This window comes from Verticillium dahliae, genomic scaffold, assembly GCF_000150675.1.
Source record: "Verticillium dahliae VdLs.17 supercont1.16 genomic scaffold, whole genome shotgun sequence".
Lineage (NCBI taxonomy): Eukaryota > Fungi > Ascomycota > Sordariomycetes > Glomerellales > Plectosphaerellaceae > Verticillium > Verticillium dahliae.
Window position 1 is genome coordinate 390,530 of NW_009276935.1, and position 27,847 is coordinate 418,376.

Below are 27,847 nucleotides of genomic sequence, written 5' to 3' on the forward strand. Positions count from 1 at the left end.
ACCTCTTGGCCCTGGTCCCCGCAGCGATGCAAGCGATGACTCGGTGGACCACCATCCCAGCGACATGCAGTGTCTTCGTCGTATGGAGACTGGATGAGGCTCGCAAAAAAAGGCTGGGCGTCAGCATTGGGGTCCATGGTCAAGCTGGCGCGGAACATCGTTATTACCTCTGCCTCCCCCCTCAAACCCCTGCGGCCGAGGTCTTGGACTCTTGGTATTCTAAACTCGTTGGCCACGTCTCAATTGTTTCTCTTGTCCTTCCTTCCCCATCGTCGTTCACTTCGGTCTTGGTGTTCCCTTCCGCCACCGGACACCCATTCATCCCACTCGCATAAGCCCTGCGTTTTGGGACAATCGCATTCGCCTGTGTCGCACGCACTGCCTGATCGCCTCTTGCCAGGCAAAGGCAACAAACACAGATGAGCGACGACATTACGGCGGCGGCGCCACGGCAGTATGACTCTGGCGCCCCGCGCGCTGTGTCGCCCCCCACATCTTCCCCTTCTCCTGAAGAGAAGAACATTGACAAAGAGTTCGATATCAAGGAACTGGACGCGGAGCCAGAAGCCGACAGGCCAAAGAACAACAACTTTGCCTTCACCCCGACTCAACTACACCAGCTCATACACGCACGATCACTGTCAGCCCTTCGTGCCTTTGGCGGACTGCAGGGTCTCGCGACAGGTCTACGCACAGATACGGCCGCGGGCCTGAGTGTTGACGAAGCACAGCTCGACGGCACCATCACCTTTGAGGAGGCCGTTTCAGCAGGCAAGGCACGACGACGACCCGAACTAACGCCAGTCCTGGCGCCTACGAAAGACGACACCGCATTCCACCTCGATGTCGACCTAGGTCTCGGGGGCCACCGCGACGAAAGTTTTCAAGACCGTATACGCGTATTCGGTCTCAACAAACTGCCGAAACGCAAACAAAAGTCGTTTCTCAGGCTTGCTTGGATTGCGTTCAACGACAAGCTCATCTTTCTTCTGACTATATCAGCTGTCATTTCGTTGGCGCTGGGAATCTACGAGTCGGTAGACGCCGAAGACGCGGGCGGTAAAATCCAATGGGTCGACGGCGTGACTGTCGTCGTCGCTATCCTCGTCATCGTTTTTGCGAGTGCTGCTACCGATTGGCAGAAGAACCAAAAGTTTGCGAAACTCAACGAGCGCAAGGAGCAGCGCGAAGTCAAGGTGATTCGGTCAGGCCGGACCCAGAATGTCTCGGTTCACGAGGTGCTTGTTGGCGACATCATGCACGTCGAAACCGGCGATGTTGTGGCCGTCGATGGAGTACTCATATCTGGTGCAGGTGTCCAGGTCGATGAATCATCCATCTCTGGCGAGTCAGAACTGATTCACAAGAATGCTGTGAGCGAGCACGAGGCTCTTCTTGCGCGTAAAGCGCACCTCCCCGATCCCTTCATCATCAGCGGTACAACAGTGTGTGGAGGAATCGGAACCTACCTTGTTGTTTCCGTCGGCACAAACTCGTCGTACGGTCGAACCCTCATGTCGCTACGCGAAGATGTCGAGGAGACGCCGCTGCAGCAAAAGCTCGGCAAGCTGGCGAAGCAGCTCATCGTTTTCGGTGCCATCGCCGGTATCTGCTTCTTCCTCGTCATGTTCATTCGATTCTGCGTCAACATCCCCAATATGGGTGGAACGGCATCAGAGAAGGCCGAGCAATTCTTCAAAGTACTGATTCTCGCTGTCACCGTCGTCATCATCACCGTCCCAGAAGGTCTGTCGCTTGCTGTGACGCTGGCTCTCGCTTTCGCGACGAAGCGCATGCTAAGGGACAACAACTTGGTGCGACTTATCCGATCCTGTGAAATCATGGGCAATGCCACATGTATCTGCTCCGACAAGACGGGCACACTGACACAAAATGTCATGACGGTCGTTATTGGAAAGATTGGTGTCGCTGAATTTGGGGCGATAGGCCCCACGAGCTCCGCCCTCAGCGCATCTGAAACGTCCGTCAAGTCGGAAAAGACGGCCGACGTGGTTTCTGCTGGACACTCACCGTCCATTCCCGGCTTTGTATCAGCCCTGTCGGACGACGTGAAGAGCCTCGTCAGGAACAGCTTCGCCCTCAATTCGACAGCCTTCGAGAGCGGCGAGGCTGGCGAGACCAATTTTGTCGGCACCAGCACCGAAACGGCCCTTCTCAAGTTCGGCCGCGAGTTCCTGGCTATGGGACACCTCGACGAGGAACGAGCCAACGGCAACATCGCCAACCTGTCGCCCTTTGATGCCTCACGCAAGTGGATGGCTGTCATGAGCAAGCTGGAAGATACACGGTATCGCATGTTGGCCAAGGGTGCTGCTGAGGTCATTTTTGAACAATGCACAGACATGCTCGCTGACCCCCAGACCGCCGGTCTGTCCACCCAGCCCATCAGCAAAGAGGCACGCGACGAGATCCACGCGTCGATTGAACTGTACGCCAAGAACATGCTGCGACCAGTTGTCATTGCCTACCGTGACTTTCGTGTTGACGAAGCCTTCGACGACCCGAACGATGCCGATTCGATCCCATTCGACAAGCACTTTTGCAACATGACCTTCATTGGTGTCTTCGGTATCCGTGATCCTCTGCGACCAGAGGTCATCAAGTCTGTGAGGCAGTGTCAGGATGCCGGCGTGTTCGTGCGCATGGTCACTGGTGACAACTTCCTGACGGCCAAGGCTATTGCAACGGACTGTGGCATCTACACGCCAGGTGGATTGGCCCTTGATGGCCCGACCTTCCGACGACTGACGCCTAACCAACTGGATCTTGTTATTCCTCGACTACAGGTTCTTGCGCGATCGAGCCCCGAGGACAAGCTGTTGCTTGTGACCCACCTCAAGGGCATGGGCGAGACTGTTGCCGTGACAGGCGACGGCACCAATGACGCTCTGGCTCTGAAGGCTGCCGATGTGGGCTTCGCCATGGGTATCCAGGGCACTGAAGTTGCCAAAGAGGCTGCATCCATCATTCTGCTCGACGATAACTTTGCTTCCATTGTCAAGGCTCTCGTCTGGGGCAGGACTGTGAACGATGCAACGAAGAAGTTCCTCCAGGTACGTCTGCGCCCCCTTCCTTGAAACACCTCACTCACGATTTTCCAGTTTCAATTCACCATCAACATCACTGCTGGTACATTGACTGTCGTTTCTGAGCTTGCAGGCGACGTCATTTTCACCATTGTACAGCTTCTCTGGATCAACCTTATCATGGATATTTTCGCTTCCCTTGGCCTCGCCACCGACTACCCCTCGCGGGATTTCCTCAAACGAAAGCCGGAACCTCGCACAGCCCCGATCGTTAGTATCACCATGTGGAAAATGATCCTAGGCCTGGCCGTCTACCAGCTCGCTGTCATGTTCACGCTTCACTACGCCGGCGAGTCCTTCTTCAATGCCGTGACCGAGTTTGAAAAGGACCAGGTCCAGACTCTCACCTTTAACATCTATGTGTGGATGCAATTCTTCAACCAGCACAACTGCCGTCGCGTCGACAACAAGCTCAACATTTGGTATCAAGGCGTGCTCCGCAACCCGTGGTTCCTCGGTGTCCAGTGCGCTACTCTTGCGGGTCAGATGGTCATCATCTGGAAGGGTGGCGAGGCCTTTGACACGAAGCCTCTGACGGGTGCGCAGTGGGGCTGGTCTATGCTGTTTGGTGTTCTCGTCATCCCTCTAGGCGCTCTCATCCGCAAGATCCCCGACCACTACGTGTACTCGCTCTTCCAGGCTATCAAACGTACCTTCATCGCCACTCGCCAGGTGGTGACACGCCCGCTGCCGAAGAAGTGGCGCCCCAAGAAGAAGGACCATGACATGGGTGCTGCCGAAGCTTGGGTTCTCCAGACGGGCGCCGCGCTGCTGCGCCCTGTGAACTACCAATGGGGCACCAGCGGTCCCCCTGAGGGTGAGGGCCATCTGGCCGGCCGGGTATCCAGTATTCCCATCGCGCATCGCGAGGCTCTAGCACGTGCTGCGCGCAGCGGCATTAGTGGAACGGGAGACATCGACATTGTGCAGCTGGTCGACCAGGCGCGTCACAGCAAGGCGGAGCTGGCCTACAATATAGAGGTGCACCCCGGCACACCGAAGGAGGATCCGTTTCTGCAGACTCCGACGAGTGGGAACGGTAAGAAGGTGCCGCCTAGTCAGGACCCGAGCACACTGCAGTGGTTGAAGGTCGGGTCCCTCGCGGAACAGACGAATGAGAAGCAAGGTGTGTGATGGACGGTGGCATTCCCGTTCACTGCGATAGACGCGCTGGTGGGAGCTATGAGGAAAAGATCCGAGCCGATGTTGGAGGATCCACAGAATAAGAGACCCAAGCATTGCGACGAGCAATCATGTCGCCACGTTGCGCAAGCGGAGCTGCGGCTTTACGATTTATGAACACAGACATATTAGAGAATAATACCCGTCCTTACAGCAGTCACTCGAATCTTATTTAAACGAGCTTCGTGCCGTTAGTCACGACAGACGACGTGATAGCGTGATGAGCATAGACAGGACTTGGGTCTTCGCAGCTTAGCATCTACGCGGTTGAATGAAAATCAAAGTCGTTAGGTATCATTGGGCTAGAGAGAAGTCAGAGATCTCGTGAGCCCCCGCTGGATACTCCATTCGCCGATCACCAGCCATCATCAGTAGAGACTGCCTTGCAGCCTGTGCCTCCGATGAAGTCCCGGGCCTCGGTCTCGTTCTTGACGACCTTTGGATGCCGATCGTTCTCGGCTTCTTCGTGGTTCCACTGCAGCACGCCCGAGGGGTCGATGACGACGACGATCTTCTCCTCGAGGATCAGGCGGCTGATGTCCTCGTGGATGATGCGCCGCGCCACGTGGTTGAGCGAGTAGACCTCGCGGAACGAGAAGATGACGGCGCAGGCATCGCCGTGCAGGCCGGAGCCGGGATCGTCGGGGTTCGGGCGGCCGAGCTCGCGGGCGACGGCGCGCGTGAGGCGCTCGGAGCCGGGGAAGCGCACGGCGCCGCGCAGCTTGAAGACGATGACCTCGCGCTGGCAGTTTCTGTTGTGGGGCTCGTGGACGCCGGCGACAATGGTGGCGACGGAGGTCTGGACGGTGGACATGGCGATCTGGCTGACGTCCATCATGTGCAGGCCCATGTCGCGCGAGAGCTGCTCGCAGATGGCGACGCCGCGCACGCTGTTGCCGCGGGCGTCGAGCTTGGGCGAGAAGGCGGCGATGCCGACCTGGCCCGGCAGCGCGCCGATGATGCCGCCGGCGACGCCGCTCTTGGCGGGGATGCCGACGTTGGACACCCAGTCGCCGGCGGCGTCGTACATGCCGCACGTCGTCATGACGGAGAGGACCTGCCGCACGCTGGCCTGGTGGATGATGCGCTCGCCGGAAACGGGGTGCAGGCCGGCGTTGCAGAGCGTCGCCGCCATCATGGCGAGGTCGCGCACGTTGACGTTGATGGCGCACTGCCGGATGTAGCCCTTGACCGCCTCGCGCGGGTCGCACGTGATGATGCCCGCCGCCTTGAGCATGTAGCCGATGCCCATGTTGCGGTCGGCGTCGCGGAGCTCGGCCTCGTACACTTCCTCGTCGACGTGCAGCTCGCGGCCCGCGAGCCGCGAGAGCGTCTTGAGGATGCGCTCGGTGCGCTCCTCGGCCGTCGCGTCGGGCCGCACCACGAGCGAGTGGGCGGTGATGGCGCCGGCATTGATCATGGGGTTCATCGGCCGGTTCGTGCCCTTGTGCAGTGAGAGCCGGTTGAAGGCGTCGCCTGAGGGCTCGACGCCAATCTTCTCGAGGACGCGCTCCAGGCCGGCGTCCTCGATGGCAATGGCGTAGACGAACGCCTTGGAGATGGATTGAATCGAGAACTCGACCTCGTCATCGCCAGCCGAGTAAATGTTGCCGTCGACCATGGCGAGTGCTACGGCGAGCCTCGACGTATCGGCCTTGGCGAGCGTCTCGATGTAGGCCGCTGGTGCGCCGTCCTCGTTGTCGCGCGCATTTTTGAGCACCTGGTTGAGGTAGTCAGGGATGGGCGACTTCATGGTGGGGCGAGAGGCTGTAGTACGTAGCCTCTTGAGTAGCAAGGAGACCTTTGGGTGAGTGAAAGGCCTTGGCGTGGTTGAGAAAGAATGAGGAGGATCAGTTGAGCGACGATGCGTGAATTATGGCAGCGCTGGCGGGCTGTCGCGCTGAGACTCTGGGGCTGTGTTTGCGGAATGCTGTTGATTCAAGGGCACGATCTTCCTCGGCTCGGCCTCCCCGTCACGCGCAACGGGCGACATCGCCAAGTACCTAGCACGGCCGCCGTCAGCTGTCTAGGTAGGCAAGGTAGGCCAAGGCGCCGCAGGGTTGAAGCCCTGGGGCGCCTGGAAGACGCCAGCGGAACTCCGCCGTTCTGTACGCCGACTTGTTAGCTACCGCTCTACCCAAATCCGGGGTCCCGTGGGACTCTACAGGCCGTGATCAGCACCGGCCCGCCGGCATATGGTGGAAGTTTGATGGATTGACCCGCCGCTTGGGTTCCCAGGCCAGGATCCTGAAGACGATCCACAGATTCACAGGATAGCAGCCAGGATATCAGAATGGAGATGTGATAATCATTGCTGCCATCTTGATCGAGTACATTGATCCATCACCAAGGTCGGCTCCTTATGCAACAGAAGTAGGAGATGAAGGGCGAAGACAGGCTTGTTGAAGCAGGCCTGACGTGAACAATTGAGCGGATTACAGACCTCCATTGGATCGCGCCGCCGTCTCCAACACCTTTTACACCATCTCCAATGCCGAGCCACCTTGTTGCAACTCACGATCTCCTGCCAAAACCATCCCCCCCGTAACCCATACACAGGATGCTGCGTCCGCAGCAAACACGACAAAATCAAAAACATACAACACCGAGGATTCGCTGGTGGTCACCCACCCAACTACTGATTCGGCCCTTACTGGTTTATCAAAGGGAGAGCGGACGGGATCCCGAGCTTTCCAGTAGGTATGGTCGTATGTGACAGTCGGTGCTTCGAAGGCAGTTGATCTTGCATGCGGTCAAGACGTGAAGTGTATTAGTTTCGCGAACTAGAGACAATCAATATCATCGCTAGTGGTTACAATTTAGCTATCCTGGGAACAAAACCCCTGTCGCACCACCTCAATAAGGCCCGCGGTACTCCGCCGTCTGGCCTGCGCCATAGCCGGACCTATACCCATCCTCGACCTCGACACCGAGCTGCTCGCCCCTCATTCCGAACACGCTGCCGTAGAACCACCGCCCACCAAGCTCTTTGATCCTCTTCCTCCTCTCCTTCTTGTCCATGGCCGCCACACCGCCGAGGCCTGACACCCACCTCGACTCGGAAACATACCACATGGCGCCACCAACACTCCGGGGATCGACAGGCATGTCAGGCCAGCGGATGAACAGGCTGCCGACCACGACGGCGGCCATGAGGACGACAAGTCCGGCGCTTGTTCTCGCGCAAATGTCGTGCGTCAGCTTTGTCTGCGTCAGGTTGTAAGGCACGTTGGCCAGCAGAATCGGCAGGAACTCGGACAAGACGGCCATGAGCGCCACGACGAACAGCACAGGGTCGCCCGTGCGGATACCCGTCGCGATGCCAGAGAACGAGTTGGTCGGAAGCGTCACGAGGATCGAGCGGCGCGCGGGCTGGGCTCGCTTGGCCATGAGTCGATACGGGGCAATGACGGCGACGCCTAGACAAGCCAATGTCAGTCAGACAAGACGGAAATGCAAAACTCTTCGCACCGAACAGGAAACGTACTGCAGAACAGACACTCGGAGGCAAAGATGACGACGACGCCGAGGCCCGAGAAGACGAAACGCCCGCCAAACCGCTGGCTGTCGACGAAGCGCTGCAGATCGCGCGGCAGCTTCTTGGTGATGTGATAGTACAGCACGAGCGCCGCGATGCCGCAGAGCACAACGACGAACAGGAGGCGCCACCACCACGTCAACGCGATGAAGTGGTTGGGCGGCTTCTGCCGCCTGGCGGCCGGATGCAGCGTCTCCGCCTCGATCGGCTGGCCGTCCCAGGCGCCGGCGCCGGGCTGGCCCTGCAGGCTCCTGCCGGCCTCGTCGACGAGCACGAGGCCGTACTCGTCGCGGCCGTCGGCGTCGCGGTACCAGCCCATGGCGTAGTGCTTCTCGGCGACGACCGACTTGACGTCTTCGTTGGACGAGCGCACGTCCGGGTTGCGGGCGAGGGCCGCCATGCCGGCGACGCACCAGGGATCGGCAAAGACGCCGGAGCGCCAGCGGGCGAGAACGCCGAGGAGCACGAGGACGAGAAGCGCCAGCACGGCCAGCATGGTGATGAGGACGCCGCTGGCGACGGTGTTGATGCCAAGCTTGAGGCCGCAACCGTCAATTGCGTTGGCGCTGCATTGGCCGTGGATCTTCATGCCGATGGCTTCGGTGGCGACAGGGGTCAGGAAAGCGGAGATGCAGACCAGCAGAGTCGTGAGGCCGGTCGCCGGATAGGACTTGCCCATGAGCTTAAAGGGCAAGAAAAAGCCGCCCCAGCCCTCAAAGTGCAGGTTGAGGGATGCCGGACCGGACACGCCACGCGATTGTGACAGGGCCTCAAACGGGTGATAGAGCTTGGCGGCGCAGTCGAGAGCACGAATAGGGATGCCGAGGAGAATGGCGAGGATAGGCGGCAGGAACTTGCCGAGGAAGTAGCTGACGGCGCTGAATGACAGGGTCGTCGTCTCGATGACGATACGATCTGTCGATGAGGTCGGCGTCGAGACAGACGTCAGAACGGTACGAGTCGGCGGCAGAGTCGTTACGCGGGTGCTTGGGCTTGGGGTTGACACAATCGTGATAGGCTGGCCATTGGCATCAGGCGTCACAATAGTCGTTGGTACGCCGAGGTCTGTCTCTGTGACGACCTTGCCGGCTACTTCGCTCGTAACAAGTTTGGTCACAGGCGTGCCGCCTTCTCCCTTGGAGAGGGTTCTGCCATCAGCACGAACCGTGTAGATGTTGGTGAGCGTCGTTGTGCCTGTCGAAACATAGATCTGGGGCCGGCCAGTCCTCGTCCGGACTATTTCGGTGGCCGTTTGGCCGGCGGGGATGGTCGCAAGAATAACAGTGGTGCGAGATACTGTGTTTGTTGCAGTCGCCTGAATCGTCGCTTCTATTGTGTTTTCGTTGACAATCGTGGATACAGAGCCATCGGACAGCGTCGAAAAGTCGGTGGTCGGCACCACTTGTGATGTAACAATACTCGTGACTACCGTCTCCGTGTCGATGACAGTCGTGGTGATGTCGGTGGTGATCGCTGAATCAATGGTTACTTGAACGGTCTCAGTCTCCAAGATGCTGGAGCCGGGTATTGTGACTGTGGTCGTGAACTCTGACGATGTCTCCTCTGTCGTCGTACGCAGTCTAGCGGCAGCATCGCCGTTATCGTCGTCATTTCCACTGGCAACCGTTTCCGTAGGCTCGGGTGCTGGCTCCGGGACGGCCTCTGGCGTTGCTTCAGGAATTGGCGCTGCTTCAGTCGGCACGGGACTCGGCACGGCATCTTGCCTGATATGAAGTATTTCGTCGGCCACATTCGAATTCACGAAGCCTCTCTCGTTCAAGACTTGCCGTTGCTCAATCGTTGCCGTGCTGTCAGTCCCCTTCAATGATCGCTGTGTCCAGGCAACCAAGCCCATGGCGGCGAGGATCAGTAGAAGGAGGCACGATACAAAAGGCCATCGCATGGAAATTGGGCGATAGTCAGCCTTCGTCCGTCTCCTCTTGTCCTCCGTCTCTTCTGATGGAAAGCCTTGTTGGGGTTTGACTTCGGTGACACCCTGCATCGAATAGTGCTTGTACTGCTCCCGAGCCGACAGCTCCTCCGCCAACACCTCCAGGCGGTTCGGCTCATACTGTGGTGGTTGATGCATAGCGGGTTGAAGCAGGCCACAATGCCTCGCTCGTAGCTTGGATGGCTTCTTGCTCAGTTGTTCCCTGAAATCGAAGAGGGCCAATATGCACTTCAAGAACCAGACCTTCAGCAAACGTGCCAGGGGTTTAGGAGGGCGAGCCAAGCAATATGAAGGAGCCACGAGCAACCCATGCCCCCATACAATACAATCTTCCTCTCCCTTTCCGCCTTGGTGCCCTCTCGTGGCTGCATTCGGTAATGAGAGGCGACCCAGCCGCAGACTCACAACCCAATTTCTGAGGGCTAGACTTCCCAAAGCTAGCGAGGGCCTAGAGCTCAGCTGTGGCTGCACCGCCATTGACCGCCAAGCCAGTGTCGTCTCGTGGCTTGTCTACCAGCAAGGGCTCTGAGTGGCCCACCAGCGAGGGCTTGAGTGTCTAGCTCGGCCTCTTTGGGGTGTCAGAGGCTCAGCTGGATGGGGCCAGACGGGCTTGCTGTGCTATTGGGCTTGGCAGCCAGAACGTGCTGGGCTGGGTGTCAAGAGGGTTAGCGCAGATGCAAGCCAGGTTGTCGGGTTGGGGGATTGCCGGTAGGGCTGACCATCTCTGTTGCGGTTTCTCGAGGCGAGGATGCCTGAATGGGCTAGACATGGCGTTATGCTTCTTTACGCGAGAGGGTGTTGGAAGGCAGGGGGAGGGGCTGTGGTTGGGATCTGGCATGCTCGTCGTGGCACCACCGAACGTTATACAACGGGGGAGTCCGTTCCTAGGTATCTGGTGCCATGGCTTGGGCCCTTATTGGATCTGGCTACGACCTTTCTTTAAGCTTGTTTTAGGGCGAGAGTCCCATGTCTTCATCTGAAGGCCTGTAGAAAACCCACGAAGCTCGTTTCCTCGTCAATTGAGCTCATCACGAGCAGCTAGCGGCTTGCGCCCCAACGATCGTTCTTGAGACAACTTGTCTCACATTGAAAGGCCTTAGTCACGACCCTTGCCTGTTATGCTTTGGCCAGACCATCGTCGGCTGCCGTCGTTAGCACGTTCACAGCCTGTAGTTCTTGAGGAGACCAATGATTGGGACTGCGGCCTGACAGAATCGCGGGGTCGAACATGCAAACTTTTTGAAGATCATGTGCTTGTTTTATCCATCCGATCGCTACCAAGGAGCCGTCGTAGGCAGGGAATGCGCATGGCCGAAGAACCGAATGATGGGTGGACTAGATTTGCGCGACCTCCCTAGCCTTGGAGGTTGACGACCACATCTTTCCGTGTCCAGCGAACTGACAAACCATTATTGACTTAGCTGCTACGGGCGATAAGTGAAGCAGAAGGCACTTAGATATTTCAAATGCATCCGTCGTGGCTATGCCGTGAGTGGTGTCCAAGTCGGCCTGGTTAGATACCCAGTAGCCTGGATTACAGTGATCGAGATCTCTCGTTTTGGCCGCAATAGGTCCCTGAAGCAAGATTCTCAGCCACCGGTCTTCACTAATCAGATTTGATCATAGCTTAAGGCCCACAAAGCTCCTCATCTACTGTGCAGATGGTTTGCGGACCTCGGTACTGGCGAGGACGCGAATCGCTCGAGGCAGCTTTTTTATCCTTAGCATGGAGAAGGTCTGCTTTCTAGGACAACCGTAGATTTGGCATGTTATTCATGGCTGTGCCTATGCCCAAAAAAAATCTGCTTCCTAGATGAGACCAAGGCCGAAAACATCCACTCATATGACCAGAGACCGTGCCTGATCGGTGCGGATCCCGAATCTGGTGATCGACTATGCGTGGCTGCTGGTAAGCAAATCATCCCATGTTTCTCTACAGCAAGTGGCATTGCGAGTTGAGCAAGAAGAGTCCTGTGGTGATTTCCATCAACACGACGTCTATTTCAGCTCGTCTTGGAAGTAAATCATCATTGCTCCTTGGTTCACGGACTTGGCAAACGCCTTTAGCTCGGCGTGAGCCGAACATTCGTTGTCATAGTATGCCATATCCTCCACCGATGCAAAGGTTGACTGTACGGCAACAGTGTAACCTTGTGCTCTCTGATCTTTGAAGGCAGTGCCCGCCTTCACACCTAGAAGGTAAGGTTGTCCGCCCTGTCGCGACACGTGCTATCAGCAGGGATTCCCGATGACCATGGCGACATAAGGTCGCCGCTTACCTTGACTGCCTTCTGGGGCATACCCCTATAGAGTTCTAGCAGCTTCTGCCGGTCATCTTCATTGGGAATCTTGAATAGTGTGATGCGGTTGACGTGGTTCGTGTTGGCCATGATGGCTGTTTGTTTTGATAGGCTGGTCTGGGAGGGGGATGTTCGCTGGTGCTGTCGCACGGCTAGTTTACAGTGACGTGACAATTATTATAAGGCTCTGAGCCACAGCTTAAGAGTACCTCGGCCATGAAGAACGCCGAGTTCGACCCGACTGATGTCTTTCCGAGCCACTATAGATCACCCATCCCAGACAGCCTTGTTGCGAATGCGGGGTGCACGGAATCGTCGCGGGGTGTCGCTCAGGTGTCCGGAATTATCGGAATCGTTCCCGGAGACACCTTGTACGCCTTTCAAAACAGCATAGACAGAAGCATAATCATGGGCAGCGAACCGATCATTGAACTCGAAAAGTCTCATGACTAGTACAAATTAAATAGGCTATGCACAGACTGGTGATAAAATTGTTTCTGCATCTACAGCTTCTCGCTTTCCACCTGTCTCGTGCTGTCCAGTGCCTTGCGCAGCGCAGTCTCGTTGCGGGGAACAAACTTTGCGCGGTAGCGCTTCGGCAGGGCGACCAGACTCGTGGGGTCCGCATTGCCCTTGACGGGGTCCGACTCGAAGTCGTCGTACTTGACAATCTTGAAGCTGTTGATCATGCGCATGTAGATCAGGTAAAGCTCGCGGTTAGCGAGGAGCGACCCCGCGCACATGCGGTAACCCATGCCGTACGTGAAGAGGGGAGCGTCGGGCTGCTCGAGCCATCGCTCGGGGCGGAAAGCTTCTGGGTCAGACCAGACGTTGCCGTCTACAGATCAAATATTAGCAAACAGGCGATGCGCCATGCCACGGCAGAGGGAAGAGGCTTACCCATGTTGCAGGCCCAAGCGTTGAGGAACAGCGTGGATCCCTTAGGGATGGTGATGCCGTTGTGGACTACGTCGCGGACAGTGGCCCGCGGCAAAGCAAGGCGGAGGACTGTGAAGTAACGAAGGGACTCCCGCACAAGAGCGACCATGTATGGGCACTTTTGGTCATCCTCCGAATCACAGAGAGGCTCATTGTCCCCAAAGAAGGCGCGAATCTCCTGGATGGCCTTCTCTTGAATCTCAGGCTTGTGGACGAGAAGACCGATGAACCACGCGACCAGCGTCGTGAGGGTGTCAAGGCCACCAGACAGCATGGTCAAGCTGATTGACGTGAGCTCCTCGACGTTCAGTCTGGCCTCCTCGTCAAGCATGACGTTGGCTTGAATGCAAGGCTTGTAAGTGCCATCCTTCATTCGCTGCTCGAGACCTTGATTGAGAGCCGTAAGGTACACGTCTCGACGGTGGCGCATCTCGCGGGCCTTGGCCGAGTGGAAGTTGAAAGGATTGAGTCGGAGGAGAGGAACATAGTCTTGGTAGTTGCCCGTTGTCGACCTGAAGCGGCTGACCTCTTCCTCGACGTGCGTGATCTCCTCGAAAAGCTCGCCTCGATTGCTCATGCGCACGCCCCAGTTCAGCGACAGCGCCAGCGATAGAGAAAGACGCTGAATCATGGGCATGGGGTCCACGGCTGCTGTTCCGGCCTTGCCGTCTACATAGAGCTCCTCGATAAAGTCCCGAGTCTCGACGTCTAGAAGCGGAACGTACGTCTGCACAGAGGGGCGATTGAGGGCAGAGGCAGCACCCTTTCTACGGCGCTTTAGAGATTCGCTGTAGGGAGATGTGCCGATGGTGGTACCGGCGGTGCTCGAAACAACCTGTAGACCCAATCCAATATTAGGTAAATGGGCAAGTCGTGGTGGGAATGGGCAGAACTCCATGCTTCTGAATTGTACTGACCTTGTGGAACGTGTAAGTCTCAGGCCGGGAGCTCAGTGCCTGGGAGTGTTGACCGAAAAGGGATTTGGCTGCCGAAGCTGAGTTGACGATGACCACTGGTACATTTCCAAGTTGCACCTGGTACACGTCGCCGTGCTTTTTCGCCCAGTGGCGATACTGATCCGCGGCATTGGTCCGAATGTCCCAAAGGTTACCAACCAGAGGGAGACCGCGAGGTCCCTTCATGCCTTTGATGCGCGCATTGCTACGGATAAACTCGTTGATTACCACGTAAACGATAGGAACAGCGACGAGAAGAACAACAGAGGCTTCCAATGTGTTCTCGCGTGCCCTCTGAGCAATAAAGGCCACGGTCTCAAAGACAGCCATGGCGGCGTTTGGCAGTCTGCGTGATGTGAGTAGACGCTTAGACTATCGAGTATCGCTGAGGGGGAGGATGGGATCAAAAAGGTTCCAAGGTAAAGTGTTAGGTGCTGTGTACGAGCGCTACTGCAAACGGGTTCGAAGCATGATAATGGAGGTAGATGCATCGAGAGGCCATGTTATACGAATGGCAAATTGGTCCTCAGCCGATCCATGTCTCGCGCCATCCGACCATTCCTCGAACGAAGGAACCCTCTACCCATTCGGCAAACCTTCGCCACCTCGTCAGATCCAATACACGGTCACATCTTCGCAATCCCAAACATTATGGTGCACCGGCCGGCTTCCCCCGCACTAGTTGATCCCCGCGATGCGGGGTCTAGAACCCTCGGAAGGGGCTGATGGTCGGAACAGTCCCGAGCTATATGAGGCAGACGCACTCGGAACCCAGTCGTCTGTCCCTGTGTGAATAACGGTCCATCCTTTCCACAGCCTTGTTGTCGATGATCAAGCCGTGTCGTGCCGCAGCCGAGCCAGGGTGTCACTCGGAGTGGCACGAGGATGCGTTGTTCGTGTTCTTCGGAACCGGTGTCGACGTTACCTTGGCTTCGGGGTGGACACAAGAATGCATTAAGCATACTTTCGGTCTGGACCATCAGTGACACAGTAACACGTGGGATGGACGTGTATAACCCCGGCTTGAGTCTTATTCCCGTTTCTCCAATCATGGGCGATGAATTGGAATCGGGACGAAGGAGACGCCTCGACCGTGTTTTCGCCATTTCGCAGTCTCAATGTGACTACACAGTCAAGATTTGTCGTGGTCTGAATTCGTCTTCACAGCCGAAACCAATGCTTTCTCACGTGGTGCGGAGGCAGACACTTGAATATCTTGTTGCCATTTCCCAGTAGTAGCTTTATCTCTATACACCCAACGTGTAAATCATAAAATCATCCAGCATGTACTCAAACCTACAGCTTACTGCAGCAACCCTCTGTTGGCTTCGAGCCGAGATCCTTATCTGAGGGCACATCAATCGCAGGATTTCTGGTGAAGAAATCAGAAGGAGTAATGTGAAGCTGCATGATTTCAACAGGCCTGTATGATGTTAGCACTTCCGAAGCACCCATGACTGACATGACGAAAACTTACATGACGGGCCAATCTTCGATTCTGGGGTTATGGGTCAGGCCGAATACGCTCCACACGACGACGTCCTCATTGAGAACGTCGTCGTTGCGGTCAGCCGCATCAGACACGCCGTCAACCTCATTCTTGCTCATCAGTGTATAGCGGCCACCGGCGTACAGTTCGTCATCCCTGAATTTGGTGACCCACAGGTGGTGTTGAGCGAAAAGAGCACGCTTCGCCTGAACGCTATTCGGGTCGGCGAGGAGCAGCTGAGTGGCAGGCGGTGCAATCTTGTACGCGACGGGCTTGCCGCTGATGGGGTTGAGCTTGTTGGTGTTCTGGATCTTGAACACCCTGTGGTTCTGCGGCACGGCATCAAGGCCCACCGATGTTGTGATGGGCGTTTGTCGGACCTCATAGTAGTTGCCATTGGGATTCGTTCGCTTGTCCATGCGAACGGGAAGGCTCTCTTCTTGCACAACGGTGTTCTGCTGGCCATCGATCGCGGGGTCGATGCGCACGCAGAAGATGTGCTGATGATTCTGAGCGAGGGCACCTGGGCTGACAATGTTGCCCCATGGGCTCGTCTTGCCGGGGTCAATGTTCACAACCGAGACGATGCCTGTCGCGCGGGCTTCGACGGTGATGCCGGCTGCTTGGTCGAATTTGTAGTTGAAGATGTACTCGTAGTTGGCCAGCGTGATGATGAACTGGACCACAAGCTCGCGTCGGCGGGTCACAACGGCGCGGCCGGTCCTCCAGTTCGTGTGCTTCCAGTTGATACCGGCATCCTGCTCGTGGAGGCAGATGACGTTCTTCGTTTCGTTGGCGGAGCCGTCAGCCCCAGTGAGGACACCGTCGAAGTACTAATGGCATGTAAGTGAACCTGCAAGCGACCTGCACTGGGACTCGCGACGTACCTTGATGACACCGAGACAATCGCATCCCAACGTCAGATTATTAACAGCATTTCCAAGGCCTCCGTCTCCAAAGTCAAAGGCCTGCTTTCGGTGGAAGGGAGGTCGCGGATCAGCATATGGAACAGTCTGGTAGTTCACACTGTGTCAGCCATGTTAAGTGTGTCACATGCAGCTTGGGGGTGTACTAACCATGTCGCTCATGCTGAGCCTATAGAGCACGCTGCGCCCGTCAAACCTGATGTCGTGGACAACAGCTCCCTCTCGCGGGTTGAATGTGACTCTCATGCTCCACTTCTGCCACTGAATCAGGTTACCGTCCGTGACGGCGAAGCTGGGGCCTTCGGGCTGGACAACAGTCAAGGGCTTCAGGTCCTTTCTCACGCCACCAGCCAGGAGCTCTGGAACATATTCTGCCGCTTCGCAGTGCTCCAGCACAGCGGGCTTGTGTGTTTGTCCCTTCAACGGGTCCCCTTTGCCGCCGGTGGCGAGATCATCAATGCGGATAATCTTCTTCGTCGCTGCGTCCATCACAGGAATGAGGGGTAACGGGAAGGCGTAGAAGTTGGTGTCCGGGTTCCCGCTGCTTGCGTCACGCGCGAAGATCAGGGCTTGGAACAGACGGGTATTGCCATCGGCCACTTCGGGAGCACCATATGGCCAGGGCTCGACGACGACTTCGAAATCTTTCGGGAGCTCGAGGGCGGCAATCTTTTCCTGGAAAAGCGGCGACTCCTTGCATGCATTGACAAGGTCGTCAAACTCAGAGCTGGGCACGTGAAATGAGCTTATGACCTAGCGAACGGACTTCAAGACGGAACTCACAGGACCAAACTCGCTTGGTGTACTTTGGCAACAATCTTGGTGTCGACGACCTTCTTGGAGCTCAGGTCGACCACGGATTCTTGGTATACAGCAGCATTGTCGCCGCCGATGACATCGTAGTGAACCTGTGCTGTGCGGACAGGGCGAGGAGTCTCTGCGGTGACCTTTCCGGCGTGCTCAAGGTCAAGGAATGTAATCACCTCGGCCTTTGGGGGCTCGAGAAGGAAGATGAGGCGGAACTTCAGCACAGCGCCCTCGTGATCTGCCAAGACAGCATCACGGGCCACATCACTCTCCGCAACGGTGAGAGCTGAAAGGGGGTGTGGGATCTGCGTCATTGCGAAGAAGGGAATCAGGATGGTCGAGAGGACGCCGCTGAGAAAGAGAGAAGACGCGTGCAGTGAATCTATTATGCGAAAATGCGACGTGGTTTTGAGGGTGACAGCTCATGCTTGGGGTAGCACATGCCCCAATACCGCTTCGAGCATAGATCAGCTTCTCCAGGCAGGGTTCATGGTTCTCGGAATCCCCGCTATCAGGTTCCGAACACGCTCGGTAAGCGACGCTTCCCTGAGCGCCTGATTGAGGTCCCATGATCCCTGCTTTACCCCATGTTTTCCTATCGCTTGTGGTCTTCCCTCCACTGGTCGGCCAATCAGTCCGAGGACGATATGGCTGCAGTATCAGTTCCCCTGTCTCGTCGTAGTCTCCTGTACGATATGTCCTCGGATTGCCCTGTCGGGATGCTGGATATCTCCCGACTACATCTACCGCTATCATCCGGGGCCCATGAGGCATCAAGGGTCATCGTCGCAGTATCACGGCTGCAATCGTGAATCACATTTTTTGTGTACCATCCCATCGCGTCATCCTAGTGGCAACACCAAGCGAACCTCAAGGGAGCACCAAACGACCGTTAGCCCGTACCACCATGTCAGACTCCTCGGCTGCCCCACCGGCTCCGGAGAAGGTAATGGACGATGTAGAACTGAAGAAGATGCGATCGACGGTCTTTGCGGAAGGCGATGAGGCTCGTCTGGCGCAACTGGGTCATGCCCAGGAGCTGGAGCGTCGTTTCTCTCTTGTACCCCTGATTGCTCTCTGTGTCTGCTTGATGGCAACGTGGGAGGCTCTGTCAACAGTCATCGCTGCTGGCCTGATTGGCGGAGGAGCCCCCTGTCTCTTTTACAACTAGTAAGTTGCGAGATCACCATGACAGCAACTCTAAACAGTGTTACTGACTTGACCTTTAGTGTCATCTCGTTTCTTTGCACCATCTGCGTAGCATCCTCTCTGGCCGAAATTGCGTCGATCTTTCCAACAGCTGGAGGTGAGAAACTTTGAGAGTTCCTGCCACATAATTGGACCGCTATCTTGTTCAAAGTCAAGTTTCCAGACACAAGCTTATCAGTATCTCCCTAGGCCAATACCATTGGGTTGCAGCCCTGTCGTCAGAATCCACCCGATCCAGCGTCTCCTTCCTAACAGGTTGGATCTCGGTCGGCGGACAAACCATCTTGACTGCTTCGGCCGCCTTTGCAGCTGGTCTGCAGCTGCAAGCCCTCATCACGATCAACAACGATGACTATGTGCCGGAGAGATGGCAGGGCATGCTGTTCTACTGGGCAGTACTCGTTTACGCCATGGTTATGAACATTTGGGGATCCAAGGCGCTGCCACACGCCAATCTCATCGCGGGTGTCATTCATGTAACAGCCTTTGTCGCGATTGTCATCGTCCTTGGCGTCATGTCGAAGAAGAACACGGCCTCTTTTGTCTTTACCGAGTTTTCAAACAACAGCGGTTGGCCAAGCGATGGAATTTCTTGGCTCGTTGGCTTGCTGAGCGCCGTCTATCCCTTCCTCGGGTAAGTCAATCTTCGATGTCAGTTCCCCTGGCATGAGAAATACTGATCACGCGCAGTTACGATGCTGCTTGCCATTTGGCTGAAGAGCTGCCAGACGCCAGCCGCAACGTCCCGCTCGCCATGGTCGGCAGCGTAGTTGTCAACGGACTGATGGGCCTCGTCTACGTCATCGTCCTACTCTTCTCTACTGGGCCCCTAGAATCGCTCATCACTTCCCGCACCGGCTTTCCCTTTATGCAGATCTATCTGGATGTCACAGAATCCCGTGCCGGCGCCACGATCATGTCTCTGATGCTTATACTGATCGCCATTGCTGCCACCGTTGCGGGCGTGACCTCCACTTCTCGAACCCTGTGGGCTTTCGCTCGCGACAAGGCCACCCCCTTCGACCACTATCTCAGCTACGTCAACAAGACGCAACATGTCCCCGCTCGCGCCGTGGTAGTCGTCACCATCCTTCAGATGCTCCTGGGCCTCATCTACATCGGAAACACGACAGCCTTCAATGCTGTGCTGTCAATGGCCATCATTGGCATGTACCTTTCGTACGCGCTTCCGATCGGCTACATGCTCTTCCGCGGCAGGAAGGTACTTTATGCAAACGACTACGGCAAGTTCAAGCTCGGGAAGACTCTGGGGCCGGCCATGAACGTCGTCAGCCTCATTTGGATGGCTGTCGTTGTTGTCTTCAGCACGTTCCCGACCATGATGCCCGTCACGGCGCAGACGATGAATTATTCCACGGTCGTGTTGGCCGGTTGGGTGTTGTTTGGCGTGGTGTATTACTTCGCGTACGGACGGGACAAGTATTTGGTGCCTGTCATTAACGTTTCTGTCATTACGGGCATGTCCACTGTTGCGGAGGACGTTGAGAAGTAACTGTGGGTAGATTGACCGGCAGATCTAGCAACCCTATCGTCTGTGGCATTTCTTCCAGATTTTTCACAGTTGTAATACGTCAGATTGATATGTCGCAAGGTTCGATTCGGATTGATGAACACCTTGGACTTTGCTGCATCGTGATCGCAGGTAAAAAGAGCGACATTGTCTCCCTGGGATGTCGTGTGGAAACCTTGCAACCAGCTCACTGCTCACATGTCAATCTCCGTACCCCAAACCAAATCTCGCCAGCGCAGCTGTTGGGTTTAAACAATTTATCGTCTAGGCACCCAGCAACAATAATCACCCGATTACTGCAGTATCACTTTAAGTGTATTCTGTCCGCTCATATTTGCAACCTGGGTCAATTTTTTACCCTCTGGATAGAACACAAGTTTCTCCCCTCATTACGTGACATATCATCCATCTCATGGTCCTACTTCGCCTCGGGCGCTTTGCCCGTAAAGTGCGGCACCAACCCAGACCAGCTCTCCTTGCTGTACTCCTCCTGCACCTTCCGACAGTGCTTCAGCCCCCAGTCCGTGACGCCAATCATGAGGCAGCTCTCAAACATGAAGGCCAGACTGCCCTCGCCAACCTTGTGCGGCTTGAGCTCGGCATTGCTCGCCTTTTCAAACGTCTCGGCATCCGGGCCATGCGCCGCCATGACGTTGTGCAGACTCGCGCCGGCGGGCTGGAACCCGCTGCCGGACTTGGCGTCGTACTCGCCGCACACGAGGCCCATGAACTCGGACATGGTGTTGCGGTGGTACCAGGGCGGGCGGAACGTGTCCTCCTGCACGAGCCAGCGCGGCGGGAAGATGACAAAGTCGGCGACGGCGATGCCGGGGCGCTCCGAGGGCGCTGTGAGGACCGTGTAGATGGACGGGTCCGGGTGGTCGAAGGAGGTGCTGCCGATGACGTTGAAGCGGCCGAGGTCGTACTTGTAGGGGTAGTAGCGGCCGTGCCAGGCGACGACGTCAAAGGGCGTGTGGCCCTGCTTGGCGGCGAAGAGGCTGCCGTTGAACTTTGTGACGATGGTCCAGTCGGCCTTTTCGGTGCTGAAGGCGGCGCGGGGCGCCTGGAAGTCGCGCGCGTTGGCGAGGCCGTTGGAGCCGATGGGGCCGAGCTCCGGGAGCGTGAAGTGGCCCTGCATCAGTTCGAGGATGTACCCCCGGGTAGGGCCCTCGGGAAGCGTGACACGGTAGCGGATACCGCGCGGGATAACGAGGATTTCCATCGGTCTCACGAGGAGGTTGCCTAGCTCCGTCTGCACGTCGAGGACGCCGTGCTGGAGAACGATAAGAATGTCGCTGTCGGACGAGTAAAAGGCTGTGTGGGCGTCCATGTCGCAGCCGGCTGCAAAGATGGAGATGGAGATTCCTTGCTTCATGACGGGATCGCCAGCGCCGCCAACGAGCTGCATGCCGGTGATCCAGTCGGCCTTTTCGTCAATGTCGAATGGGTTCCACCGCAGCTGGTTGGGGATCTGGTGGACTTTAGTGTCAGCGGCGAGGCCCGAGCCGGTCTGGTTTTCCAGCGGTTGAAAGCTCGAGTGTGAAGCCGCTGGCAGGATGCGGTACAGCCATGACTGCAGGTTTTCGTGCCTTGGAGCGGTAAAGGCAGTGCCAGAGAGCTTTTCGGCATAGAGTCCCAGAGGTGCCTTCTGGGGCGAGTTGGCACCAATTGGCAGGGCACCCTCTACAGCTTCGGTCCTGCGGTGCGGAGGAGATAATTAGCATATGATTCACTTGATTCACGATAGGTAAGATGTAATGGCTCACTCGTGGCCTGAGCCGAAGCCATTGAGGTATTGGTATTTCTCCGGAGTGCTAAACTTAGTGACGGGCATCTTGACTCTGCCTCACTTTGGTATCAAGACTTGGTATCGTTGTCTGCAAACGTACAGTGTCAAGCAAGAAGATGGTATCAGATATTGGTGCCAGTCAAGGTCTGGATCTCAGGGTCTTATCTAGGTGCTTCCGGGGGGCTTCCGACATTGACTGCCGTTCCCGAGCTGCCGTGACTTCGGCGATCATCACAGTGAAAAAGGTCTATCATACGACGTCCGTCACATTGTACCGGGCAATTACTGATGCGGCCCGCTACTCGGTATTAGGAACGGCATATCGGCGATCGATACAACCAGAGAAACCCCAGAACCACATGCCAGCATCGCACAACATGAATATTGCCACTGGGGATGCAACATGGCATGCCCCTGAAGGCGCCAGAGTTCACCGCGGGGCAGCTCCGAGACTCAGCCCCTCACGCCGCCTCAGGCCTCGGGCATCTCCACTGTGATGCGACCCCGCGCCAGGTCCGAAATTCCGTGAACTGCACTGAGGCTCCAGCGTGCTTCCAGCATGATTCCGAAGGGACAATGCGACGGGTGATGGACTAGCTGCTGGGCACATTGCATCATCCCGCCGGTCTGATACTTATCAGTTCCTTGACGTGTGAATTTTGGTCTGTTCGATGTATGTCAAGCTGTGGACTGTGAACCATAAGGAGATATTCTCATTGGATGCTATCACGAAGTCTCGTTCGCCAACATCTCATCTTCCCTACCACAACACCCCTACAGCTCATCATGAAGTCCTGGCTCCCCATACCCGTGTCCTCGCACTTCTCGCTGAAGAACATCCCCTTTGGCATCATATCCACGGCATCCAATGCACACCACCGACCAGCCGTCGCTGTGGGCGAGCATGTCCTCGACCTCTCCGCCTTCACATCAGGAGCCGGCTTCTCCAAGCTGGCGCCCGAGCTGCAGAGCAATACATCGGTATTCGCTCAGCCGACGCTGAACGCCTTTGCCGCCCTCGGCCGGCCGTACCACCGCGCCATCCGCCAGTACCTGCAAGACGTCTTCCGCGAGGACACACCGTACCCAGAGCTCCTCAAGACCAACGGCACGCTGCGGCAGACGGCGCTCGTGGCGCTCGGCGACCCGCAAACGCACCTGCCGCTCTCGATCGGCGACTACACCGACTTCTTCGCCGGGCGCAACCACGCCTTCAACGTGGGCACCCTCTTCCGCGGCGCCGCCAACGCGCTGCAGCCCAACTACCACCACCTGCCGGTGGCCTACCACGGGCGCGCCAGCTCGGTCGTCGTCTCGGGCACGCCGCTGCACCGCCCCTGGGGCCAGGCGCTGCCGGCGCCGGGGGCCACGGCGCCCGTGTTCCGGCCCAGCGCGCGGCTGGATATTGAGCTCGAGATGGGCATGTTCGTCAGCCGCGGCAACGCGCTCGGCGCGCCCGTCGCCGTCGCCGACGCCGAGGACAGCATCTTTGGCTACGTGCTCATGAACGACTGGAGCGCGCGCGACATTCAGCAGTGGGAGTACGTGCCGCTGGGCCCGTTCAACGCCAAGAACTTTGGCACCTCCATCAGCGCGTGGGTCGTGCTCGCCGACGCGCTCGAGCCGTTTCGCACGCGGGGGCTCGAGAACGAGACGCCGCTGCAGGCGTACCTGCAGGAGGACCGGACGGACAACATTCTCGACGTGCAGCTCGAGGTGTCCGTGACGAGTACGTCCCTCCTCTGTCTCTCCTTACGAAAGGAAAAGCAAACTAACGCGGTGCAGCCGCCAAGGGCCACACAACCAAGCTCACCAAGACGTCGTCAAAGAACCTGCTCTGGTCCTGGCCGCAGATGCTCGCCCACCACACCATCTCGGGCTGCAACCTGCGCGCCGGCGACCTCTTCGGCTCGGGCACCGTGTCGGGCTTCGACGCCGGCACGCACGGCAGCTTCCTCGAGCAGACGCAGGGCGGCAAGGTGGCGATCCAGCTCGAGGGCGGCGAGGAGCGCAAGTTTGTCGAGGACGGCGACACCATCACCATTACGGGCTGGGCCGGGTCGGTCGAGGGCGAGCTCGTCGGGTTCGGCGAGTGTGTGGGGCAGATTCTGCCTGCGGTTGCGCGGAGCTGAGACGAACTGGTATCTTGAATGAAGCACTACTTTGAAGCTATCAACCTTTCTCTTGTCATCAACCTTTCTCTTGTCATGTGAACGTGTACCGTGTGCCTATCTGGACCTGTGACCTAGCTCAAAGCACCTGGCGTATCAAGCACGCCCCCACTGACAGTAGTTTGCATCTTTCCGGCTGTATTCTACGGTACGATCGGCTAGCAGAGTGTGAGGCCATGCTAGGCACCTCAGGGGCTGGTTCCGACGCCGTTCCGAACATCGCGCAGCATTCCGAGCATCGGCAGTCCGCAGCGCCAATTCCCGAACAGCACCACCCCCTGCATGTCCGTCGCCTCAACCCATGGCCTGCAGCCACGCCGCCGATCGTCAAGGACGACTACATGTACCTCGAGGTACGTCGGTGCTTCGGTACCTAAGCTCATTGAATATCATGGTCCTATGAACCTTCAAGCTTGAAACGAAACCCCTCGACAAGCCTCAGAAACGCCGTCCACCGCCACCATGACCATCAACCGCATCATGCTATTCAAGATCGCCAAGGAGGACGACAGAGCGACACTGCTGGGCTTCTACAAGACACTGCAGCAGAGCGCCCTCAAGGTAGGCACACAGACTCGCGTCCTTCGTACGCCCGGGGCATCTGCTGACTGCCGACAGGACGGCAAGCCGTACATCCTCGGCGTCAAGGCCGGGGTCGCGGCGCCCAACCCGCGGGACCAGGGTTACACCGTGGCCGTGCAGTCGACGTTCGCCTCGACGGAGGACATGGCTTTTTACGACAACGAGTGCGCGGGCCATGCGAAGCTCAAGGCTTTTGTCAAGACGGTGCACGAGGGGGCCATGATGGTGTATTTCGAGAACGCCCTCGAGTGAAGAAGGCGAGGATGCAGTGCATGGCATAGAATAAGCACAGAATGAAGGACAGAATGAAGCACAGCTTAAGCACGCGAGAATCAAATGTCCATTCCTCATATAAGGCCCTGAAACCGCCGTGAAATCTCATCCGCACCCTCCATCGGTACCATGCCCTCAAAAGACCCCGTCGCCATGGCCGAGTCCGGCGGCATGCCGAACGAGTCGAACAGGCTCATCAGGTCGACACTCATGTGGAAGGCATCCGGTATCGAGCTGCTGAGCCCGGGGCTGACATCCTCGTCCATCGGCGGCCACATGTCCTGCCAGGGCTGTTTCTCCATGCCGCCGCCGTTGTACGTGTGCTCGACAGCCGTCTCGACGTCTGCCTGCGCGTCGTCGAGGCCGGCCTGCCTCTCCTTGTCGTGCTCCATCTGGCTCTTCTCCGCCTCGGATCGCAGGGCCAGCGACTTCACGCGTGGCACGAGCCCCCGGATGCTCTTCCACAGACGACGACTGGCGCTGCCGTGGCGGGAGAAGCCCTTGACGAGCTGCAGCGCCGCGAGGAAGCTGTCTCTGCACGGCTCTGCAAACGTGGCGGGCGCGTGGCAGACGGCGAGGAAGATGACGGCGAGGGAGCTGAGGAGGAAATAGTTGAACGCGCTCTGCTGCCGGACGTAGATGTCGCTGCTGTCGTTAAGGTGGACCAGCACCTGGAGGCTGTCCTGGGCAATTTCGACAACATTCCGCGCAGCCTGGAGGTCCGACTCGATCGCTGCCGAGGTGAGGACGTAGTGGCGGTGGATCATGATGCGAATGTGGTTGCCGCGGAGGTACAGTAGCGTGCGCAGGCGGTGCGTGACGCGAGGCTGCATGCGCGGGGCCAGGCCGAGGCGTGGGTGCCGCAGCTGAAGTTCCCGCGGTATCGATGCCAGCCAGTTCTGCGCCATGTAGTCGAGATACCCGACCGTGTCTTTGGGGATGCAGTTTGTTGACGGGCCGTAGAGGGGGAGAGCTTCCCACACTTTTGAGCACAGCCTTCCATAGGCGACCATACAACTAAGATATTGGAAGCCCTCGCCCTTTTTTGGGAGGTTAGCATACGATTCCGTTCCTGACGGTGGAAGACGTACCGGCTCGGGTAATTCAGGATCAATGTCGCGATCATGAAGTGCAAAAGAAAGACTCGTGCCGAATGACCAGCGGCGGTCGAGGGCATAGATGCACCAGAAGAGCCGAACGGCGAGATTCCGGTCGTGCGTCTCTTGAAAGTTATCGACCAAGCTCTGCTTTCGGTGCAGGCCCATTTCGAGAGCTGTGCGGGCGGCGGTGCCAATAAGACGCCAGGCGAGGAGCTCCTCGTCGCAGTGGAAATGGTATATGCTCTGTCAACGACACCGGTAAGTATTTGCTGCCAATGAAGAGACGTTCGTACTTACGAGCATTGTGCACAATTGCACCTCTTTGAGGTCGACATTGAGACGCGACGCATAGCTGATCTCTGCCTCGACCGAGTCTGTCAGCAATGTACTCGCGTCGTTCCTGCCGTGCGCCTCGATGACGATGCCCGTGGCGATGGCAACCTTCATGAGCCGCATATCTTTTTGCAGGGCTCGCCGCATCGAAGGCGCCATGTCCTCCTCAGGGTTCCGAAGAAAGGCCAAGACCTGGAGAGCGCCGGCAGCAAGACGGGCCACCTCGATGAAAGGGTAGACGGATTCGACTTCCTCCTGGAACACGTCCAGAAGGCGCAGAATCTCTCCCGGCGCAAAGGTCAGCAGGGGATCGTAGCCCAGACCGACCTGCGACGCCATCTGCGGCTCGGGCGACGACGGCCCCGGGGAGCCAGCGCGCGAGTCCGGGGCGCTCGGCGGTAGGGCCTCGTTCGACCCGATGCCCATGCGCGTCAGGGATATCTCGGCGATGCGCAGGCTGAAGGCAGGGCGCGTGGGACCGACAAAGTGCGGCTGCATCGGCTCGGCGCTCTTGTGCCTCGACGCTCTCGCGTGGGCCGAGTACGCGGGGCTCACTTGCTGATTCGTGCCGAGGGGTGCGACGCCGTAGTCGCTGCTGCGGCCTCGCTCGGTGAGTTCGCGCATGCCCTCGATCAGGGTGGCGACCTGTTGCTGAAGGCGTGAGATGTCCTCGACGAGGCTTTCCATCTGGGGGTTCTCTCTCCTGTGGTAGGCAGGAAATGTTAGTCTTCGTCCCGTGAACGTCGAGAGATGGGATGATGGATGAACCTACGAGCTGCTGTCATCTCCAATGGTGCCTTCCTGCGATTCCTTCTCGACCTCCACGTCTTTGGCCCGCGTGGTCGAGTTGGGTGCTACAACGCAGGTGGCGCCATCAGTGATACATCGTTGGCATTCAAGCTGGTTGTCGGCTCTGATACACTTGAGCTTTCGTTTCTGGCATTGTTTGCTGGATGAGATCGAATCAGCAGCGGCCGTGGCAGACGCATACGGGTTTGCAGATGAGCTTGGGAGGGGACGCCTCACCATGCGTTGGTGGTGTACTTGGCCCTCTTCTTCGCGGCGGGCTCTCCGGTTGACGAGGCGGCTGCAGGCCGCTTGAAGGGCGTGGAATTTTCTGGTTGTTGTTCATTGGAAGACATGGCAATTGAAGACCTATTCGGAGCCTCCATGGTTGTTGCGCAATGTGCTCAATGGCATAACATCCGTCTAGGCATTGGAGCTTGGATGGATGGAAAGTGAAGCTTTGCTTCAGGATTCCGGGATCCAACGGAGAAGGAGGGGAAAGGCTGCTGACATATAAGGGGCCACCAGGGAGAAGACGGGGATTTCCAGTGGACCACACGCTATGATACAGGGGTGCCGCCTGTGAACCCAGCTGTGGCAGGCGTTAGCGTGCTGCGCCAGGCTCGACCCAGGTGCTGGCCACAGCGCGGGGGCTGGACGCAGCGCCCCTGCCTTCCCCGTATCCACATGGTACAGCGTCAGGAAAGATACAAAAAGGTACATTCATCGCATACGACTCAGGCTCGCTGCCCGCTGGTCGGAGGGGGTCGAATCAGCGCGAATAGATTCCTGACGGCGCCCGAACAAGTACCCAGCATGCCAAGTGGAACCTCACCATGGATTGCTAAAGTACACTGAATTCTATCGCTCTCTCCCAA

The 27,847-nt window shown here is 57.5% G+C and overlaps 11 protein-coding genes and 1 non-coding gene across 12 annotated transcripts; 4 read left to right on the forward strand and 8 right to left on the reverse strand.

Annotated features, from left to right (window-relative positions):
* Positions 1 to 419: 419 nt before the first annotated feature.
* On the forward strand, positions 420 to 4,241 carry VDAG_07309 (plasma membrane calcium-transporting ATPase; the record flags this gene model as incomplete). The annotated part of the gene is made up of 2 exons (XM_009656214.1): positions 420 to 3,074; positions 3,123 to 4,241. The coding sequence occupies 2 exons, from the start codon at positions 420 to 422 to the stop codon at positions 4,239 to 4,241; spliced, it is 3,774 nt and encodes a 1,257-aa protein (XP_009654509.1).
* A 403-nt stretch (positions 4,242 to 4,644) lies between these two features.
* On the reverse strand, positions 4,645 to 6,042 carry VDAG_07310 (glutaminase; the record flags this gene model as incomplete). Its single annotated transcript, XM_009656215.1, has 1 exon — positions 4,645 to 6,042. The coding sequence occupies one exon, from the start codon at positions 6,040 to 6,042 to the stop codon at positions 4,645 to 4,647; it is 1,398 nt and encodes a 465-aa protein (XP_009654510.1).
* An 841-nt stretch (positions 6,043 to 6,883) lies between these two features.
* Positions 6,884 to 6,999, reverse strand: VDAG_20035. Its single transcript, XR_692077.1, has one exon. It is a non-coding gene; the product is annotated as a 5S ribosomal RNA (ribosomal RNA).
* Positions 7,000 to 7,145: 146 nt separating this feature from the next.
* Positions 7,146 to 9,916, reverse strand: VDAG_07311 (uncharacterized protein; the record flags this gene model as incomplete). The annotated part of the gene is made up of 2 exons (XM_009656216.1): positions 7,146 to 7,708; positions 7,777 to 9,916. 2 exons carry the CDS (start codon positions 9,914 to 9,916, stop codon positions 7,146 to 7,148), a joined length of 2,703 nt encoding a protein of 900 aa, XP_009654511.1.
* Positions 9,917 to 11,776: 1,860 nt separating this feature from the next.
* Positions 11,777 to 12,168, reverse strand: VDAG_07312 (stress responsive A/B barrel domain-containing protein; the record flags this gene model as incomplete). The annotated part of the gene is made up of 2 exons (XM_009656217.1): positions 11,777 to 11,992; positions 12,058 to 12,168. 2 exons carry the CDS (start codon positions 12,166 to 12,168, stop codon positions 11,777 to 11,779), a joined length of 327 nt encoding a protein of 108 aa, XP_009654512.1.
* Positions 12,169 to 12,581: 413 nt separating this feature from the next.
* Positions 12,582 to 14,303, reverse strand: VDAG_07313 (cytochrome P450 76A2; the record flags this gene model as incomplete). The annotated part of the gene is made up of 3 exons (XM_009656218.1): positions 12,582 to 12,916; positions 12,979 to 13,852; positions 13,935 to 14,303. 3 exons carry the CDS (start codon positions 14,301 to 14,303, stop codon positions 12,582 to 12,584), a joined length of 1,578 nt encoding a protein of 525 aa, XP_009654513.1.
* A 966-nt stretch (positions 14,304 to 15,269) lies between these two features.
* Positions 15,270 to 17,509, reverse strand: VDAG_07314 (copper amine oxidase; the record flags this gene model as incomplete). The annotated part of the gene is made up of 5 exons (XM_009656219.1): positions 15,270 to 15,396; positions 15,451 to 16,295; positions 16,350 to 16,475; positions 16,539 to 17,115; positions 17,172 to 17,509. The coding sequence occupies 5 exons, from the start codon at positions 17,507 to 17,509 to the stop codon at positions 15,270 to 15,272; spliced, it is 2,013 nt and encodes a 670-aa protein (XP_009654514.1).
* Positions 17,510 to 18,102: 593 nt separating this feature from the next.
* VDAG_07315 (choline transport protein) lies at positions 18,103 to 19,917 on the forward strand (the record flags this gene model as incomplete). The annotated part of the gene is made up of 4 exons (XM_009656220.1): positions 18,103 to 18,365; positions 18,425 to 18,501; positions 18,660 to 19,038; positions 19,095 to 19,917. 4 exons carry the CDS (start codon positions 18,103 to 18,105, stop codon positions 19,915 to 19,917), a joined length of 1,542 nt encoding a protein of 513 aa, XP_009654515.1.
* A 436-nt stretch (positions 19,918 to 20,353) lies between these two features.
* On the reverse strand, positions 20,354 to 21,769 carry VDAG_07316 (homogentisate 1,2-dioxygenase; the record flags this gene model as incomplete). Its single annotated transcript, XM_009656221.1, has 2 exons — positions 20,354 to 21,632; positions 21,702 to 21,769. 2 exons carry the CDS (start codon positions 21,767 to 21,769, stop codon positions 20,354 to 20,356), a joined length of 1,347 nt encoding a protein of 448 aa, XP_009654516.1.
* A 741-nt stretch (positions 21,770 to 22,510) lies between these two features.
* Positions 22,511 to 23,856, forward strand: VDAG_07317 (fumarylacetoacetase; the record flags this gene model as incomplete). Its single annotated transcript, XM_009656222.1, has 2 exons — positions 22,511 to 23,453; positions 23,510 to 23,856. 2 exons carry the CDS (start codon positions 22,511 to 22,513, stop codon positions 23,854 to 23,856), a joined length of 1,290 nt encoding a protein of 429 aa, XP_009654517.1.
* Positions 23,857 to 24,357: 501 nt separating this feature from the next.
* On the forward strand, positions 24,358 to 24,729 carry VDAG_07318 (stress responsive A/B barrel domain-containing protein; the record flags this gene model as incomplete). Its single annotated transcript, XM_009656223.1, has 2 exons — positions 24,358 to 24,456; positions 24,514 to 24,729. The coding sequence occupies 2 exons, from the start codon at positions 24,358 to 24,360 to the stop codon at positions 24,727 to 24,729; spliced, it is 315 nt and encodes a 104-aa protein (XP_009654518.1).
* A 95-nt stretch (positions 24,730 to 24,824) lies between these two features.
* VDAG_07319 (fungal specific transcription factor domain-containing protein) lies at positions 24,825 to 27,355 on the reverse strand (the record flags this gene model as incomplete). The annotated part of the gene is made up of 6 exons (XM_009656224.1): positions 24,825 to 25,790; positions 25,842 to 26,093; positions 26,148 to 26,886; positions 26,956 to 27,037; positions 27,104 to 27,132; positions 27,210 to 27,355. The coding sequence occupies 6 exons, from the start codon at positions 27,353 to 27,355 to the stop codon at positions 24,825 to 24,827; spliced, it is 2,214 nt and encodes a 737-aa protein (XP_009654519.1).
* Between the last annotated feature and the right edge of the window lie 492 nt (positions 27,356 to 27,847).